The sequence below is a fragment of the Aricia agestis genome, chromosome 14 (assembly GCF_905147365.1).
Source record: "Aricia agestis chromosome 14, ilAriAges1.1, whole genome shotgun sequence".
NCBI lineage: Eukaryota > Metazoa > Arthropoda > Insecta > Lepidoptera > Lycaenidae > Aricia > Aricia agestis.
Genome location: NC_056419.1, coordinates 11,665,773 through 11,686,901, shown reverse-complemented (window position 1 = coordinate 11,686,901; position 21,129 = coordinate 11,665,773). Strand labels below are relative to the sequence as shown.

The 21,129-nt window shown below is 36.2% G+C and overlaps 1 protein-coding gene across 1 annotated transcript in view; it reads right to left on the bottom strand.

Annotated features, from left to right (window-relative positions):
• Window positions 1-4,696: 4,696 nt before the first annotated feature.
• The window catches only part of LOC121733512 (alkaline phosphatase-like), a 113,215-nt gene continuing 96,782 nt past the window's right edge, over window positions 4,697-21,129 (bottom strand). Inside the window, exons 6-12 of the mRNA XM_042123780.1 lie at window positions 17,933-18,111; window positions 16,418-16,625; window positions 14,816-14,992; window positions 10,490-10,684; window positions 8,948-9,142; window positions 7,367-7,500; window positions 4,697-5,021 (exon numbers count right to left, since the gene is read on the bottom strand). Of these exons, the coding sequence (XP_041979714.1) occupies window positions 4,797-5,021; window positions 7,367-7,500; window positions 8,948-9,142; window positions 10,490-10,684; window positions 14,816-14,992; window positions 16,418-16,625; window positions 17,933-18,111 (1,313 nt within the window). The 3' untranslated portion in view covers window positions 4,697-4,796. The remainder of the gene's footprint in view (window positions 5,022-7,366; window positions 7,501-8,947; window positions 9,143-10,489; window positions 10,685-14,815; window positions 14,993-16,417; window positions 16,626-17,932; window positions 18,112-21,129) is intronic.

The window sequence follows — 21,129 nt, the reverse complement described above, 5'->3', positions numbered from 1 at the left end:
GCCAAATATCACGCCCTCGAATTGAACATGACTGGTGAGATTATTGAACATAATATAATATTGTGTTCAATTTTTTTTTTCTACGGGGAGGGCAGGAGAATCCTCATGGGTTCCTTATGTACCGGCCTATAAGGATATAACCTACGGACTAAACTCCCTCCTGGCCACATCCTGCTGTTGTCAAATTGCAATTTGACAGAACACATCTTATCTTGAAATTCAGAATCGGGAGTAGTAACTGCTACAGCTGACAGCTTACGTGTTTACCTAAAAGTTTAGCAAGTTTAAAAACACAAAACTTTATAGGAAACCTTATAGATAACTAAAACAGTAATTGACTTAAAATATACAAAAAATTGCAAGTTGTCTTAGTACTAAGAAGCATCAGAGTTTATAATAATCAAAGTATTTTCTCTTTATAATAAAAAAATAATATTTTTTCTTAACCCTGGGTAACTATGTTTTCTTAGCAACGGTTATACTGTATTATCCATCAAAAAAACTAAGCATATTTTGCATATAGTTTACTTGATAAAATGCAAATAGTAGTTTATCCTATTACTCAATCCGGAAATTGAATAGATAAGCCATATAGTAAACGAAAAGCCAACACACACGAAATCTCGAGGAAAATTGCTTTACCTTTATTCGAATGCCCATAATATTGGATATAGGATATACAATAAAATACGAAATTTTCCTGTTTGGAAAGGATGTCTATTTTAAGGTAAGTAAATTACTGAGCAAAGGTAAACAAAATCATGCTGATCCCTTTTTCAGCATTTCAAGAATTCAAAGGGTCGTATGTGGGAGAGCCATGCTTCGGCACGAATGGGCCGGCTCGACCGGAGAAATCAAATCAAAATTATTTTATTTCTGAATAAATTTAAAATAAATGTTTTCAGAATGTCCTACATGATGCCTAGAAATACCACGTTCTCATAGAAAACCGGCGTGAAACAGAGCTTGTGCTGTGTTTTGCCGAGTGAGTGAGTTTACCGGAGGCCCAATCCCCTACCCTATTCCCTTCCCTACCCTCCCCTATAATTCCCTTCCCTTCCCATCCCTACCCTACCCTATTACCCTATTCCGTCTTAAAAGGCCGGCAACGCACCTGCAGCCCTTCTGATGCTGCGAGTGTCCATGAGCGACGGACGTAGCTTTCCATGAGGTGACCCGTTTGCTCGTTTGCCCCCTTATTTCATGTTTATTTTTGGCACAATAAAAAGTAATGAGCCAAATTATTATTATTGATTGTGGATTTCATAATATCTCCGCAGACTTTTTCCGCGGAAAATCAGTACTTATCGAAAGCTATATTTACTTATATGGACATGATCATAAAATATTCTTTCAAATTCATTGAACCAATATGATTTTTTACTTTGTATATTTTGTTTATAACATCATATTCTTAGTTATTACTAAAAACAGATTGTTTACCTAATTAAAAATTAATAGAGCACAAACTAATTCCAAAGCAATCATGTTCATGAAGTCTTCGAAATCCATGATGATGGAGAACGAATCATCCGTGTAAAAGTAATACCACAGACCAGAGTAGGTAATCGACTGTACGACGTGAAAGTGGAGCTATGTATTGAATAATCTAAATATATTTTCAGCAACTTACGGGATTCGGGAACCGTACATTTTCCCGAGACAAAAAGTATCCTATGTCCAGTGGCGTAAATATAGGGCTGGCAAAATGCCACGGGCCCCCGACCCAAATGGGCAAAAATTTTTAAGTACATAATATTGTTTATTATAAATGTGACGATTTTTACTGATAGAGCCCCATCAATTTGCCACGGGTCTTATAGTTACGCCACTGTCTATGTCCTTTTTCGGGACTCTTAAGAATATATTATGGAGTTATCCATGCCAATTTCAGCAAAATCTGTTCAGCAGTTAGGCGTTGGGAGCTAACAGACAGACACACTTTCGCACTTATAATATTATTAGTAAATTAGTAATATCGGTAATTAGTATATTAGTATGATAATATTATAAATACGAAAGTGAATATTGAAGGAATTAGTAATAAATATTGAACCGACAATAATTTTATTTATATCGTTTTTTCAATTACAATATATAAAACGTTATTAAAAATAACTTGCACGTGATATTTTAAAAATATTCATGCGAGATTTAGATTTAAGCATGATTAATAATCGGCACGTTGATTTCGATACGTTTCCCAATTCCGTCTCAGAAACGAATAAAACGTTAATTCACGAATCTGAGATTGGGAATTTTTGCACCCTACAACACAACAGTACCTCGTACCGCCCATATTTTTCTTATTCAGACCACTTTTTAACGTTTTCTATGTGTTTTCATTTTTAACTAGTAAACCGTATTTCTCAGCTGATCGCACTCTGACACCCACGTGTTGCCTGAATCTGCCACTCGCCGCGCCACTAGAGATATCCAAGAGGCCTATAATACTAGCGACCCGCCCCGGCGTCGCACGGGTATAAAATATATAGCCACTGAAAAAATTATTAAAATCGATAGCCTATGATCCTTCACGTCCTTCTTATCTGTGCCAAATAACATAACAATTGCTCCAGTAGTTCGCGAGATAAGCCCTTTCAAATAATTTCCTCCGTTTTTTCCACATTCTCCTATTAGTCTAAGGGCCTGTTTGACCACTTTCTAATAAAGTGCGTAATAGGCTAACAACTTTTTTGACAGTTCCTGGGTCATGGATGTGTATTAAATTTGTGTATCATATATATATATATATATATATATATATATATATATATATATATATATATATATATATATATAATATAAAGTATTAAATATATTGACGTTGTCTGGTACCGTGCTGATACCCGTAACACAAGTCCTTCAGGTACTTAGCACGGGGCCAGACTGATGTGGTGTGAAGCGATAGATATATTATGATACATACTTTGAAATAAATTCCCTTTAACCAAAATGAAAATTTTACCGAAACATAATAATTTTCTGGCAATTAGAATGAAGCCATGTCAATGTCCTTAATCGAGAGCAGAGTAAACAAAACTAATGTGTAGGCCGACTCCGAAGAGATCTCAAAATTTAAACCTGCGTGTCCACTGGATCGGAATCGGAGCGTACGGAGCATCGTCATTTACAAAATGCCGATTGGGTGCATCCACTGCATTCGCATTCAGCAACGGCAATTTAGTTATTCTTAGCTCGTAATAGTCTGTTAACATTTGCATTTTCATTACGAAGAATAGTGACGAGGATTTGAAATCAGCGGAATCCGAATGACGCGTTCACTGCGGATGACGTCATCGGCCTAAATTCCGGTCTCAGGCGCAGAAATGCCGATCCAGTGCACGCAGTACCATACAAATCAATACAAAGCAACAAATCCGTACGCTCCGTACGCTCCGATTCCGATCCAGTGCACGCGCAGCTTTAACGTTTGACGTAGTATGTCATGTCGACGGGCGCACGCACACGGTGAGTGCGACGCCGCAACGTTTTGCTGTACTGTAGCAGCGACGGACTCGAGCTCCACCAATACATACACCCCTCCCCGCCTCGTCTCGATTCCGGTGCGCGTGCGGTGCAGCGCCGGAGCGCTCCGGACGGCGCGGCGCCGTGTGCCATACATACATTTTTATATTATGTAGAAAACCGTAGCGGCACCGGTCAGGCGCCGCATCGTCGCCGCACCGCATCATGTGTCATGGTACTTACCCAGCGTGGAACATATGGTTCAAAAGCTTTGTCCACACTGTGCCTTTTTTTGTTCGTCAATGACAATATTGGCGTTGCGTTGCTTGACGCATTCACTTATTGAATGCGCCAATATGAAAGTTGATGACGAAAATTGAAGATGAAAGTGCACAGTGTGGACATAGCTAAAGTGACCCTTGCGCCCAACTCGCGTATATTCGCCCGTTTGTTTGAAGTCGAGGTGCTACTTATTTCTGTCTACTCTGTCGAGAGCATAAAGTTAATATACCTAGCGGAATAGAGAAACAAATGCCTGAGCAAGATGATGTCACTATCAGTAACACTGCGTGGTAAAAGAGACGTGTGATACATGACAGCAGCATTCTTTTTTTGACGTCCAGTCGGCACGTGCCACACGTTGACTATTTAATCTTATAGAATTTATTATTTCATCATCATATCTAAAAATAATTATTCAGAACTCTACCAGAACTTTTAGCGAGATTGTTTAGTAATCACATCTAAATCCATCCAACGCTATTCATCTTCCCAGCTCCGGGCATCTTGTAAAATATAGAAGGGATGTTATTTGTCAACGTCACGGTACAAAAGACCCCAGTTAAATAAACTTTAATCCCAGCCCTCATCTTCAAATACAACATTTGACCCCAGTTAATCCCACAATGGCTGAGATCTTTGACACAATTCGTTTCATTCGCTCATAAAAGCGTAAAATCGGATTCAACGGCTATTTTCTCATTTAAAAATTGTTTGATTTGTCGAACCTCTTTTGTGCTTTATTGTGTTTAAATATTCAGTGTTTTTGTCAAAAAAAAGCAGGAACAAAGAGGTTACAAGCAGAGTTTAATTAATATTATAAGCTTCAGGCCAGACGGCCGCAACGGCTTAATTCCTGATTATACAAATATTTCAGCTAGTCATTTTAAACAAAGGTTCCGTATCTTTTCTCCTGAAAGTAAAACAACTGAATGGTCTTAAAATTTTATTTACACTCCATCAAATACTTTATTTACATTTTAGTGCCGAATTACCTACAAATACTCCCTGTACAAAATTCTTACGATGATTTTTAGCATCAAACGATTTTATCGAAGGTGGCTTACGTGCCGTACATTTATAATAATCAAAGTAGAAAACAATAGTGTAAGAAACGGTTCAAACTTAAGGGCACCCGATCGGGGAAGTCTCTCGTCGGACATGACGCTCGAAGCGACAATCACTCGTCGCCCGTTCGTGACGTCATTTCTTGGATTTTCATCGGAGGCTGAGACGCTGCTTACTTCAGGTGGAACGCAGCTCGGAAGTTTCACCTGGACAAAAAGATAGAGCTTAAGAAAATCCTAAAAATGTAGTGTTATGTGAAAGGACCGTAAAAGTTTACGTTCTCGTTTTTAGCACCCTAAAGTGCCTCGAACACACCGTTGCGTGAGTAACATTAATGTTACGAGTACTATTTGGTAGGAAAGCTCACTTCTGTAATTTTACTTTCATTCCGATTATCATAGACAATGAAACAGAATAATTTTCAAATTATTATTTGTATCGTTGTTCATTCGACAATAATTGTTCAATTTCTAGTTATCCAATACTCATATTGTGTTCCATGAACTATTAGTAAATAATACAATCGAAAGTACAATAAATTTTCACCGTTGATTCTAAATACTTCATCTCTATAAATCTGAATCGAATATATTTTTACCAAACTCTCATCAGCATGCAAAAGTTATGATTTGTTTGTTAGTGGACAAAACGTTAAACGAACTGAAAAATGAATCAAATAACAAGTGATATATTAAATATGTTTGCTAATGGAATCCAATTATTGTGCTAGCGTTGTTTCATGTGCTTGCATTGAATAATAAATTATGTCAAGCAAACGTGTTATTAATGTTGACTTTGCATTGTAAAAAAAAGGGTATGCTTGTAACAAATTCTGCCACTTTAGAATCGTGTTAAAAAATTCCGTTTTAAGGTGAATCCTTGTTAAAAATTGTTTTATTTATCAAAAAGACAGTACGGTGCAGATAAGAGGATTGAATCAAACGAAAACGGAAGAGCACACATACAAAATGCTTAATATTCAACGACCAACTTTGAACTTATTTTAAAATATCAACATCGCAATATACAATAGCAACATTGTAGCATTCAAAAGATTTTCCTAAGGGTTAATTCAGACCGCAATGCGACGCGTACAGCGCATTTCTAAATTTGTATGGATTTGACAGATTTGCAAAACGTCTCACGCAATTGAAATCTGTCAAATCCATACAAATTTTTGCCGCGCCGCGCCTCGCCTCGCCTCGTCGCGTTGCGGTTTGAATTGACTCTTAGAGCCAGTCCACACGGCGCGTTGCGTCGTGCCGTTTGACGCATAGCCGGCCACACGGGCGCTGCATCATTGCAGCGTTATTACTAAGCAGTCTTAACGTTATTACCCCCTCCCGCTTAGTCTCGGGGGCTGCTGTCCGTCATGTGTGCGTTGCGACGACGCAGCGTGCCATGTAAACACCTTGGTTATTTGTATGTAAAACAACGCAACGGCAGCGCTGCGTCGACGCAACGCTGATGCATTGCGTCCATCGCATCCGTGTGGACTGGCTATTAGGAATAAAGCCACATTGCGTTGCGTTGCGTTGTCCTAAGAGCTGCGACGTTTTACAAAATATATTTTGACTTTATGGTTAAACCATATATCGCTGGCCCCGGGCAACAAAGCGGTAAGCGCCGGTTACGCCCTTTTTAATGTTATTTGATTTTTGGCTTCTCTGAGTATTAGTCTATCACCCCTATTTATTTCATATTTTTAAAATAATATTTTGGGTATACTAAATGACAAAAACTTTATTGAATCGAAAATTCTCTTACGACTAAAACTGTATTCTTGCATTACTCTATGAAACATAACTAAAAAAACCGGTGAAGATACGGTACAACTAAGCTTTCGCTGTATGATTCCCCAGAAGAACGGAGTAATCGGCTGGTACGCTCGAAATCTAAAGCGAAAAATACGTCGTATCCCCAGAAGAACGGAGTAATCGGCTGGTACGCTCGAAATCTAAAGCGAAAAATACGTCGTATTATGCTCTTACAGCCGTAAATCTCAAGCGGTTTGGTGTTTATAAAAGGTCAATAAACAATGTTACAATTGAAACAATGTCGCTTATTAGTTGTATTATACTTTTTTCAATTATTTCAATAATTTTTTATACTATAACAATTATTTTGATATGGTTAAATAGGTAAAAAAATTAACTTTCATATGAGACATCACACATTTGTTTTGGACCACTGTAATAATAATAATAATAATAATAATAAAGTTTATTTGCAACTACATTAATGATACATGCACACATACTTTAAAACAAGACAATTCCAAATGTACGCTGCACTATAAACAAAATAGCTTATTTTGTCTCTTTGAACAAAACGATTTTTGATATTACGCCTTTATTGCCCGGGGCCAGCGATATATGCGTTGCAATGCATCGAAAGCTGTGTTTTGACGGTGTGAATAAGACTGACTGGTGGAATGCGCGTTGTATGCTGTAGCAACGTAGCAATAGGTGTAATTGCGTTGCGACGACGCAACGCTACGCCCAGGAGCAGTGTGACAGCTCTTTTATCGTTTTACATTACTATGCATTACCTGTGGCGGAGTGAAATTGAATGGAGTCTCGTAGCAGCGCCGCGCCTGATGCGCCAAGCAAGCTGAGTACGCGATCGCGTGAGGGATGTAGCTCTGTTCCACGACGCCCGCGAACAGTATAGTCGCCATTGGTCCTGAAAATAACTTTCTCTTACTACTTTATTACAACGGTTGCTATTACGAATATTACATTACACGCGAATGCTCGTCAGTTAGGGAGGCAGTATTGTAATGTAATGCTCAAAGTCGAATCTAAAATGTTACATTACACGTGAATGCTCGCGATGAGGGAGCTCCTTTAATACAAGATTCATTCACTCTCATTACTTGACGTCATCCCTTACTACAGTTGTCTACTAATACTCTGTTAGTCTTCATTGATTCTGAAAATAATTTTCAATTAAAAATATAAGAATAAGTATAATTTATTCAATTTATCGTAACAAAAACACCACCATTATAAAATATACAGAGGAATAACAAAAAAAAGAACTTAGAAATAAAAAATTAAATATTCTAAAAGAAACAATACAATTACTCGTGTCTACGAGTAGGTCTCCATAATATATCAGCAAAATAACTTGAACTAAAAGGCTTTGATTTAGACGATCTTTGGAAGTATTTTTGGAAGTATTGCTTTTAATAACAACAAAGCTAATAATAGCCTAAAGGGCCTGAAAGGTTTACTGATGTTAAAAAAATATACTAACTAGTTACTACAATAAATTATTCCGCAACCTCGGCCTCATCTCGTTTATCAAAAGGAATCATAAATTTATGGTATTATCAAAAGCCACCGTTTTTGTGATGGCGGTTTCTAAACCATTTGATTCCCCTAACTTTTTGAGGGCGGGTACTGTGAACTGTCATACATCAAAGGGCGATATACCCTTAATCCTTATGTTTCATAAAAAGTTATCAGATGAAAGTTTGGAAAGCAACGCAACTGGGGTGTACCTATTTTTATCATTACTTACTGAAAGGAAATGTTTTATTAAAATGTCAATATGTCAACCTTTTGCTATGAAACAGGAAACAGAAACCGTGAAATACTTAATAAAATAAGGTACCTTAGGGATAATGGGTACGAAGAGTTTACTTTTTATTTAGAGGACAGATTTTTGTATATTTTACTACTCGACAGCTGCATATTTCGCACTTGATTTCAATTATGATAATATTCACTCCATATTTAATCTGACTCAATTAACCAGATTGGTTGATACCAAGCTGATGCTTATGCACGGTGATAGTTTACTATCAAAACTTTTATAACTCAGAATTACTGTGGCTCTCTTCCCCCAATAAAGAGTACAATTAACGAGTAGAAGAACACAATAATGAACAGTAAAAAAATTGCCTCCATAAATGGAGGCTTTAGCGCCAGAAAAATTATTTGCAATAAAAAACCTGTATATTTTATGTGTAGCCAGATATTATATTAGCCAGGTGATGAAGTAGATAAGTTACAAGATTTGTTCCAATTATAAGGGAAAAAATGAGTAAATGTCCGTATGTCACAAAACGTAAGTTATGGTGTTCTTCAACTCACGTCTTAAATTATGCAAAATATGCACATACCTAGAGCATAAACAGGCACGTCTTCACCCCCGTGAGTCGCCCACTGTCTCGGCACGGCGGCTGAGTGGACGGCATCCACTGGGCTCGCTGAAGTGTTGAGAGGCACCGACCGCGGCTCAGAGTACCCTGGCCCAGTGCCATAAAGCAACGTGGTGTACCTCAACCCGTCGATATCCGATGGGACCGTGTCCGAACCTGTGTTGAATATTTTTTTATTTTAATTTGGAACGTTACAACTAACATATTGTGTGTTTGCAAAAGCAGGCAAGGCCTGGATAATTTCATAGCTGTCTAATGAGTAACTCTATTTTATATCTGAATGCTTTGAATGTATAATATATTATACTATCCACAGTTTTCGATTTTTAGGATTCCGTACCCAAAGGGTAAAAACCTATTACTGAGACTTCGATGTTTGTCCGTCTGTCCGCCTGTCTCCAGGCTGTAACTCAAAAACGGTAATAGCTAGAAAGTTGAAATTTTCACAGATTATGTATTTCTGTTGCCGCTATAACAACAAATACTAAAAACAAAATAAATTAAGTATTGAAGAGGGGCTCCCATACAACAAACGTGATTTTTCAAACATTTTTTGCTCGGTACCAATGATGACAACAGGTAGACAGGCACTTGAAATTTTCACAAAAGCCTTAATTATAATATGTGTACTTTAATAATATTAATAATATTTAAATAAAATAGAAAAATTAAGAGGGGCTCCCAAACAAAAAACACAATTTTTGGCCTATTTTGCTCTATAACGGTACGGAACCCTTCGTGCGCGAGTCCGACTCGCACTTGGCCGATTATTAGCTTTGTTTTTTGTTACATAGTTTTATTTCATAGTAGTTATTGTAGTCAGGGAGCCCTAGAACAATTTTTTTTTGATTTCTTATACTAACAACCTAGTTTTTTGTGAGTAGCTTCATTTTGATAAGACAAACAACATTTTTATTTGCGAAAAATCTTGAAAGTGGTAGCTAACAGAGATAGAAAAAATTTCAAAACTACTTTGGTTTGATGGTCCCAAAAATATGGATTGTTCTATTTGTAGGACAATGTTACTCTTAGATTATATAACTATTAATCTACCAATATACAAAAAAATCAGCTGGTTAGGGTTCCTTTTTAGGGTTTTGTAATCAACAAGCCTTGGTTGACTACGGTTTAGGGCCATCAAACCAAAGTATGAATTTTTTTCTTTCTCTAATAATAAATTAGTTTCACTTCAAGATTTTTCGCAAATAATAATGTTGTTCGTCTTATCAAAATGAAGCTACTCACAAAAAATGTGCTTGATAGTAATAAAAAAAAGTGTTCTAGGGCTCCCGTGCGATCACTAAGCCATGTAAACTTTAAAAAAAGCCACAAAATATGCTGTTCTGTTGGTGTGTCTATAAAATAAATACATATACAACGCTAGTCCTGTGACGTGACAGTTTTTAGTATCTGCTAAAAGCGCTATATTTTATTGCCTCTTTGCAGAAAGTTAAATAAGTCAAGCAGAAAATACCAAAAAACGTTGATTAAAACATTCCTCACCTAATATCGGGTGACCTCTGGGCGTGGCCTGGCCCCCGAAGGTCATAACGTGTCCGTGGTCCGCCGTGACGACGATTAATGTCTCGGCCGGGTTGACCCGCTCTAGCGCCGCCAGTAGAGCCGTTTCCAACTCCAAAGTCTCGTCGAGCGCCCGATAAGGATTGTTGTAATGATGGGCGTGATCTATCCGCCCACCTAAAGAGGGTTAATACGGAAACTAAGTTTTACGGTTAAAACCAATGAGTTTCTAAAATACTAGAGTAGCAATGTCTTACAAAAGATTCTCAGAAATGCGTAACCACTTTTTTGTTCAAAAGACAATATCAAGTCTTATATTCGTTATGTCATTATGTATGTGAGATATGCCTGCAGGCAACGCGTTGCTACCGTAAACTTCTAATCTAGTTACGTTAGTAACATAGAATATCATTGGTTAAAACTAAGTACAGTGCTCCTACAGTGATAATGCGCATAGAACCGGTGGTAGGCACCTTAGTATCAACGTTCAGAAATATTTTTGTTAAAAAAAATATTCTGAATAAAAAATATTTTGATTTGATTTGATTTAGAAATTTTCGTAATTTTTCGGCAACGATTTCCCGAGCGTTGGAAGACGTCGCTGCAAGCGCTGTTTTAAACTTAACTTTAAGAAAAACAGCGCTTTGCAGCGACGTAGAGGCGCCTGACGATGCTTGGACGTTACCATTAACCATGGTAACACCGCGATGGCTTCCCAGTGAGCTTTTGCCACCGGCTATGATATTTACTTCTATTTCCTTTGAACAAGGTGCAAAATGCAAGTATCATACATTTGGGTGTTTCCGTGATTACGACAATGGGGATTGTTCATTTTTTTTTTAATTTTGCTCAGTACAAAAATATTTCGAGGAATAAGGTCAGTGATCGTTTTTCTGTATATAAACGAAAAAAATACCCATTCGTTACTTATATTTTTGAACAAATACGTTTAACCTTTGTTTGACCTTCAATGGCGTTAAATTAGCAATAAATTCGACTAACGTTACGTTTCGAACTTTTGGTAAGCTTCTCGTATCAGCTTTCACATAATGAGAACTTGCATTTGACGAACCAGCCATTTTAATAAGATTGAAAGGAAATTTAAAACATATGCAGAGGCCGATGATGACGTCAGAGCGAAACTATAAAGCAAAAATATAAATTAAATAATTTCAAAATTATTTAATTTATATTCTTAAAATACTCTATTTTAACGAAAAAAATATAAAAAGTACATGTGATTTTTTTTTGGACAATGCCCATTAACGAAGATTTCCATGCGTACTCGTATTATTAATTTGGGAGTTACTACGGTTTTGTCATAATGTTTTACAAGCATCAATCATTTTTTATGAACACAAATGAAGGCTAAACAAGGGCGTCGCCAGCCGATGGCGCAGGGGGGGGGGGGGGGGGCAAGTTGATTTTACCTACTACGATTCATACTTTTCTCATTCTCTATAAATGAGAAAAGTAGATATGAATCGTAGGTAAAGTCGACAGCTCATGAAGCTTTTCACTTGTACTACGACGAGCCTTACATCTATGATCTACAGCGATTATAATAACAACAGTATCTTAGTACTATATACATATAATATATTCTGTGGCAGTACAGAGTCGAGAGAGAGAGATGTGTAAAGCTTTGTTTTAGCTTCGTGGTAAAGCTACACGAGCACGAGCTCTTCGCTATGCAATAAAAAAACTTGTAAATAAGTTATAATAACATTTGTTAGAAAAATAGAATAAAAAGGAGTTTGAATTTGAATAAGTGTACCTACATCGTACAGCGTATTTTTTTTAATTACCAGATTTTAATATTATAGTGGTCGTTGTTTGCAATATATTTGGCAACTTTTTTAGAATCTCTAGGGGGGGCAGCTGCCCCTCTTGCCCCCCCCTGGCGACGGCTAAATAAAACCCTTTGACACGCAAAAAAATTAGGTCGCAGTTTAAGTCCCTCAAAGTGTACTATTTTAAAAGTTTTTCTATTTTAAAGCGCTTATTTGTTTCAAATGTAGACTTCAATTGCCAGTACTTAAAAACACATAGAGAGAGATTACGAAAATAAAATTTTAGTAGCCGATCCTGTTTCCAGGATGGCACAGCAATCAGCGTTGAGCACTCGACGCAGCCATTATGCGAATCGGCATGTTTATCGTACGCTACATAAAGAAATTGCAATTTTCGTGGAAATCCACTTGGCAATCTCTCCAGATTTTCACGTCATGAACTTCTTAGTTACCTAATTTTAGTATTGAGAGATCTGTTAGGGTTAAATCAGACCGCAATGCGACGGTGCATTTCTAAGTGTCTGAACACACCATGCCGAAGATACGCGGCCTAAGTTGGGCAAGATTACGCCTACAATGTATTTTAAATTACCGATGACACTACATGCCGATATATGTCATTGATTGTACTGTTGGTTCTTGGTGGAAATTCATGTTGAATACTAATAAAACACTATTTTTTACTTTGTACCATAAATTGCTCTTGGATTTTTTGGTTTCTCAGCAATAGCAAATTATGGTACAAAGTAATAAATAGTGTTTTATTAGTATTCAACTACATGCCGAAATTACGTCGCGTTATAGCGTACAGCCGAACTTCGTTCGAGCGTAAGTTGGGCAGCGATTCTGCGGCGTTCGAGACACTGAATACTCGGACAAAGTTACGCAACTGGATTTTCACCGCGTAATTTCGGCTATTATCGTGTGTCAGCCGGATGCATCGGAACGTAATGTCGGCCACGGAACTTCGGCCGTGTATCTTCGGCATGGGTGTGTTTAGACACGTTTAGAAATGCATCTACGTGTAACGGGTGACGTTGCTGTCTGATTTGACCCTTACAAAATCTGCAGAGGATTTGAAAGTTCTTATTAAACTACATTAAACAACACAGTATAGTTAACTGAGTGCTGGTTTTATCAAAAAAGTTTGAATACCGCTTCGTAAAAAAATTGTATCATAATACCGCTTAACTCTTAAGTTATCTCAGCCAAAACAAGTGAGACTTAAAGCGCGAAGTATTAAAATTTATGTGGCAAATTTTTTAAATTACTGCGGAAATATTATTGTGGTCGGTGTAAAATGTTTAAAATTTGAACTTTTATTTTGTTATCTACGCCGGAATCCCTGCTGTTATTAATTTATGCAAATTAAAGCGCAGCTTGCTTTTTTACGGCTGCGCGGTTTTATGAGCTTATATCGGGCACACAGTACACAGGGTGTAACATAAATGAGTGATAATACTTTAGGGCAGTGTTTTTAAATCTGCAAATCGCGATCTTCTGTAGGAGGGTCGCTAGAGGTCGGGAGAACTATTTCAGAAAAAAAAACATCAAGATCAATAGGAGAATTTTAACAATGGTGGGGGTCGCATCATGAAAAAGGTTGAAAAACACTGCTTCACTGTATTTGTGTCCCTTGTATAGACTTTGTGAAAGGAGCTGCGTTGAAAGAATTACTTTTGACTTATCATTTTTAGTAACTATTAAAAACTGCTAATTGCACCGTTTTAGAGTTCCGTAGTCAACCAAGTTTTGTTCATTACATAACCTTAAAACGGAACCCCGACCAAGTGATTTTTATATATATTATATTGATAGGTTATTACTTAATAGTAATTTAATTTAAGAATAACAATGTCCTACAAATAGAACAATCCATAATATTTTAGGACCATCAAATCAATGTATGAAATCCTTTCTATCTCTGTTAGCTACCACTTTCAAGATTTTTCGCAGATAAAAATGTTGTTTTTCTTATCAAAATGAAGCTACTCACAAAAGATTTGCTTGATAGTAATCAAAAAAGCCCTTATGGTCAGGGTTCCTTAAATATTCAGCATCATAGTACTCTTAAAATATATCATCCGGAATATGATGATTTTTGTGGAAAACAACATTCAATATACTTCTCAATAGAAGCTTAATCAATTCTGATATTCAGATAACTACTCCAAACTTCTGTAATATTTCTTGTCAACTTTACTAGTTGTGATAAATAAATCTAAATTAAATCACATATACCTACAAACTTTTAGATATAATAATTATTATGGACAAGCAAAAAGTAATTAATTCAAATCATGATTTACAAAGCTGAAATAATCATTGTATTGTAAGACTTACTTTATTAATATCTCAAACTTATATCATTAATCTTTCTGACTTAACTTTTTTTATAACCCTAGATTTGCGAAGTTGTGCTTTATTGACAAAGTTTTGGCTTTATTTCGGACACACACACACACACACAGTGATTGTTTGCTAAATTATGTTTCTTTTCAGATATTCCAAGTACCTTCAAGTAGTAGAAAAAATCCCTTGTCGTTCTTGGTCAATATGGACAGCGCAACCCTGGTCATGTCTGCTAGGGAAGGGTCATCCGCCTTCACAGCCCCACTGGTGGACCCGTCTTCAGCATCCAAGGAAGCACCACGCTCAGCGTTGAACTCCATGTGCGAATACTCAAACAAACCTGGCAAAAATTCCGTATATTTAAAAATAGGAAAGACAAAAAAACGCTCGACAAAAACATGAAATACTAAAAATTTTAACAATGTAATAAGGTGAGATTTCTTTCATCGGTGCTGCAGTAATAAATATAGAATATCTTTTTATACAACAAAATAAATTGCTTTAGTCGTATCCACCTCGCCTCAATAAATTTTATCTTCTGCCCAAAGAAAATCCCCAGTTTTACATCATTTTGATTCCCGATCCTATTATCAAAGAAGGTTTTATAGCTTTTACGCCACGAGATATTGCATGTGGGATAGATTACAATTTACATCAGATCCATCAGATCAGTTCGTACTGAAATGTAAGAAAGCAGTTACTTGATTGTTTTCGTAACAAAGAATACTATGATTAAACAACACCTGACTTACCAAAAACTAAACATTGAATCCGAGATACTAACATTTTGTAAAGCTACCACATCTCCCTCGGACGAATCTGAGAAAATCTTGCAGGATCCAATGTAAAATCGAATTTCTTTTCGAATAAAGTGGCCAATAAATTCGTAGCTAAATATATTCCAGATCCACTTTAAAGATTGGCTTCCTCGAATTTAGGGCAAGTCTTTTAGCCAACAGACAGCTGGACAATTCTTAATGCTGTCTACCCTAAGGGATATCGTCGTACCGAATTCAAACAAACCATTCCCCGAGACGTGACTTTGAATAGGAGACTGTTGTTAGTCTATGTTTGGTCAGCGATGTAATCCATAATAATATTATAAATACTAAAGTGGTGTCTGTCCGTATGTTACCTCTTTACGCCCAAACCGCTGAACCGATTTTGCTGAAATTTGGTATGGAGATACTTTAAGTCTCGGTAAAGGATACCTAGATACTTTTTATCCCGTTTCCCGCGTGATAAACTACTTTTGGCACAACAGAGTCGCGGGCATCATCTAGTTAAATCATACGTTTTGAATCTATTATACTGAGATACATAATGCTTACGCTCAAAATTAAATGCCAAATCGCAAAACTACGGATTTGCTTGTTGTTGAGCTTAAATTAACTAAAATTCTCGCACAAATATAGCTCTACGTATATTATATGCACAGTGCAGTTGTTCACGCTATTATTATGTATGTTAGTCCTTAAGGTATATTATAATATGAATATGTATGTTAGTCTGTAAGATATTTGTATTATGGGCCTAAATAAATAAAAAAAAAAAAATAGGCTCAATTCAGACCGCAACGCGACGCGCAGTCCGCAGATGCATTTCTAATTTTGTATGGATTTGACAGATTTCAATTGCGTGAAACGTCTTGCAAATCTGTCAAATCCATACAAATTTAGAAATGAATCTACGCGTCACGTTGCGCTATGAATTGACCTTCCAAGTATGAATTTAATACGTACCTAACCTAACCAAGTATGCGTACCTAATACATAATCTACTGCTCTCGGATCTATTTTCGCTAGCTGCTCCCTCGTATGGATATATTGGGCTCGCAATCGTCGCCTCTTCTTCTCTCTCGCCCAATCTTCTGCTAAATTCCTCCCGTCCAGCCTTCTTCCTTCTCTATTCGGATGTTCCGGATCCGGCGTCACATTTGGTAGAAAATGTCGTCTCCCACCGCCCATTATTACCTTTACAAATGAAAGTAACATAAACAATAGACGACCTAGACTTGTATTGTGTTGGAGCCGACATATTTTTAGCATCCCCTTTATACAATGGCCGAGTGTGGGTACTATAGTTACATAAGTTTGGAGATGATGTTTTCTAGAGAACAATGCATAGAGATGAAAAGAAACGAAGGCAATTTCGCATGTTATTGGATGAACTATATGGCTCATGGTCATAACCGAAATACAATCATTATATTTCAGTACGATGTGTTCTTCATTGTAATGCCATTATGTTTCAATACAATGGATATTATTATAAGTAGCGGATTAATGAATTAATATTTTAAAATTACCCTGCATTTTAATTTGATATTTTTAATATTCGAATCGCAGAATTTTGTCATAAAACATTTGCTATTCCTCTTCACAAGACACGGTGTTATTATTGGCTTTCGAGTATTGCCATGATAGCAATGTTAATTTTCTTAACCTACATTCCGTAAAAAAACTTGAACCAAGAAATTGTACATTCCTCGCTACACTGTTACTTTTTATTATAATGACATAATAGAGCGGGGGATTTTATTCCGTATCAAGACTTTACAAAATGATAACATTTCGACTTATACAAGGTGTAACCAAACCAAGTTATAATACTTAAGGGTGCGCTAAGCTTCCTCACGAATTTTTTCATACAAAGGTGAAAAAAATGGCCAAGTGCGAACTCGCACACGAGGGGTTCCGTACCTTCATAGAGAAAACATAGGCCAGAATTTGTGTTTTGTATGGTAATTTTATTATTAAAATACTCATAATATAATTGAGGATTCTGTGAAAATTTCAACTGCCTACCTGTTGTCATTATTGACATCGAGCAAAAAAGGCCAAAAAATTACATTTATAGTATGGGAGTCCCCCTTAAATATTTATTTTATTTTATTTTCAGTATTTGTTGTTATAGCGGCAACAGATGTCTGTGTAAATTTCAGAAGTATAGCTAAAGCGGTTCTTGAGATAATATAACAGCCTGGAGACAGACAGACGGACAGACAACGAAGTCTTAGTAATTGGGTCCCGTTTTTACCCTTTAGGTACGGAACCCTAAAAAAGGTACCCTTTTAGCGCTGCTTTTATAATTTATACATTACACACCCTTAGTTTTGTTACACCTTATATAAAAAATAGCATCTTTTTCATCACCTCAGTGCCTAGCAACTTTTGTATGAAACATGTATTTCTATAAGAAACCTCATTGCCATATAAAATTTGCTAAACGGGAATACCGTACTTTCAGTTTCTAAACGGGATAAAGCTGTATAACTTACGTTTATGCTTCTTCCAGGCTCGTTTTCGACTAGTTGCATGGCGATGTCTTTGCAATCTTTTCGCACAGTGGGCGGAACTCGACTGTCATCTTCCCAGTATCTTGAAGGAGCATGGGCGTATAACGCAGCGGGAGTCGCGTGGGTTATCCTAGCTGTGGTCACAATACCGCTTGATTTTCCTGAAAAATACTATGATGTGAAACAGCCTTTCCCAAAGTGGGCGTTGAAGGTCTAAAGGGTGTGGGACCCAGAAAAAATGGGGCGTTGTGTAGAGGCTTGAGGGTGATTTGTAATTTCAGTGTGCTTAAATATATTTTGTTCCCAAAATTTGCAGTAGACAAAATAAGTTTGGCAACCCCTGATTTAAAATATCTCCTATTAAATATTATATTTATTAAAGCACGATATTTCTATAATAGGAGATACTAGGGTCGTTTTTCTATACAAACGTTGTCCCCTGTTTCCTCCCTGGATAATGCCGGTAGAGTTATAATTTTTTTTCCTGAATATTTATGGCCACTATTGACATGTTTTGTTTCTTTTCATAATTAAATTATGAAAAAGATATGAACGCTCAAAAACCCAAAAAAAGTGGCCAGATTTCCCGCTGTATTCAAACATCCAGAAAACAGAATTGTCTAAATTATGCAAAAAAAAAATATAGGGACACAACTCAAGCCTTGCATTAATTTTTAATGAAAAAAGTACTTAAATAGGTTAACTTTTGGAGAAAAAATCAGGGGACAACGAATCATTGATTTTCTGTTCAGAATTTTCATATCAAGCTGTATTATAATATAGTTGTCTCTATCGTGCTCTGCGGGGGAGGCTTGAGGTTAGGGAGACAGTAATAGATTTTACAAAACCTACTTGTTTTTCATTTCGCTATTCCTTTGTGTATCTTCTTAAGGCCCTGTATTCCCAAAAACGGACGATTTTCAAGATTTAAAAGTGACAGTAGACACAAAAATATAGTAATTTAAATTCTGAAAAAATATATGTATTAATTAAGGATCTAACACAGTGGAGTTTATATTCCATTATACAATATCATGATTTTCACTCGATAGAAAAAACTCCCAAACTTACCTCTTCTAAAAAACTATAAAATAGCAGGCGCAAATGTTCGGCTGGTACGCTTTCAGTCACACACTTTGCGCCTGCTATTTTATAGTTTTTTGGCTTCGAGCCCTAGATATATTCTTTGTCTTTAAGTCACTGCAAAAATAATCTGAAAATTCCAAATAATTTGGACATAGTATGGAAAACTCGTTAAAGAAGAGGTAAGTTTGGGTTTTTTTTCTATCGAGTGAAGTTCATGATATTGTGTAATGGAATATAAATTCCACTGTGTTAGATCCTTAACTAACACATATATTTTTTTCAGAATTTAAATTACTATATTTTTGTGTCTACTGTCACTTTTAAATCTTGAAAATCGTCCGTTTTTGGGAATACAGAGCCTTAAGGATATTATATTGCATTGACGGTGCGTCTATTGTAACAATAAATTATTATCATAAAAAATCTTTTTGAAAAAAGCTTTTATTTTAACACTCTAAAAAGAATAAAATAAATTTCTCCTTAAACATTTTAACCATTAAGTAGGTATTAATAACCTCATTTAAATATTATACAATTTGCATGACAATAAAAGCTAATTTGTAAGTGAACTATTAGGTACTAATGTAACAGAGTAAATTGATATTATATTTTTTATTAATATTAAATACTAACACATTGTAAAATCTCGCGACAATTCATAACGCGAACAATCGCAATTATCAACAAATTGTATAATTTTATGAGGTTATAACTTTATTGTAAAAAAATGTTTAAGTAGAAGTTTATTTTCTTTTTTTCAAAACGCGATTTTTTTTTCATAGGCCATATTTGCATTTAATTACACTTAACTAGGAAATCTCCTAAAGGGGTGTTCCCGTTAATGCGCACCATAACGTGGTAAAATCTACAAATGAAATTCTCGTGTCACGGTGTGCGTAATTAAACTCCTCTGAAACGGCTCAACCGATTTTCGTGAATCTTAGCGAGCATATCGCCTAGGGTTGGGAATCGGATAACATCTACTTTTTATATTGATAAGTGCATTTGTTGAATAATAAATAGTAAATTATTACAACTCGGGACTGGCGGCGACCATTGTTTGTGCGACGGGATAGCGATGAACGTTGCCATGGTGACATACTTATACAGTCACTTCAATAAAATAATAGATATGGGTGAAATACTTTATATTATGGCAAAACAACATTTGCCGGGACAGCTAGTCATAATATTATATTACTCAAATCCATGGACACACAGAATGAAAAATGAGGTATTTTAAGCTTTATAATACCGTTAATAAGTAATCCATGCCCATTCTAACGTTATAATTGCGAAAAGTGTCTGTCTGTCTGTTACCTCTGCACGAAAAAACCACTGGACGGAATTTTCTGATAATATCAAAGTATCTCCATACTTGTATGGTATGGAGATACTTTGAGTCCTGGCAAAAGGACATAGGATACTTTTATCCCAAAAAATGTATAATTGCTGCACGATAAACGAATTTTGGCGCCATGGAGTTGCGGGCGTGAAAAACCTCTTTTACATCAGTAATCCCGAAAGAGCGATTTGGTACTAATGTGATGTACATGTACAACGTTATACTGGTATGCATATTTTGTCGGCAAAAAATTGCTGAATGTTAGGCACATTAGCTAATAACCCTCCCATGAAATGTGTAGTCCATTTTCAGCGCATTTCTTCAGTAATATGGGTATACCGTATAATGTCGTCATAATGCCCCCATTGAGTAATTAGGTCGTAATAATGGGGAAACCTAATGAATGCATTGTTCGAACCGTGCGTCAAAGAAAAGTGGTGCTTACGTGGATAGGTGACTAGTAATTAGAAATTAGCTTCCCATATAAAAGCAGTTTCAGTGAAGGCAATTTTCATCAAAGAATGTTTAATAATAAACATTTTTTTCCATAATAATTGAACTCATCATAGTAATTTAATGAGCAGAACATTACACCTTTGAGTTTTGGAAATACTTATGTTTACTCTAATTACACTAATTTGCATTTATATTGTCTAACGTCGTAAAATTAAATTATAATGCTTTTTAGGGTTCCGTAGTCAACAAGAAATACTTATAGTTTCGGTCTTTCCCCATTTATTTCTAAAAT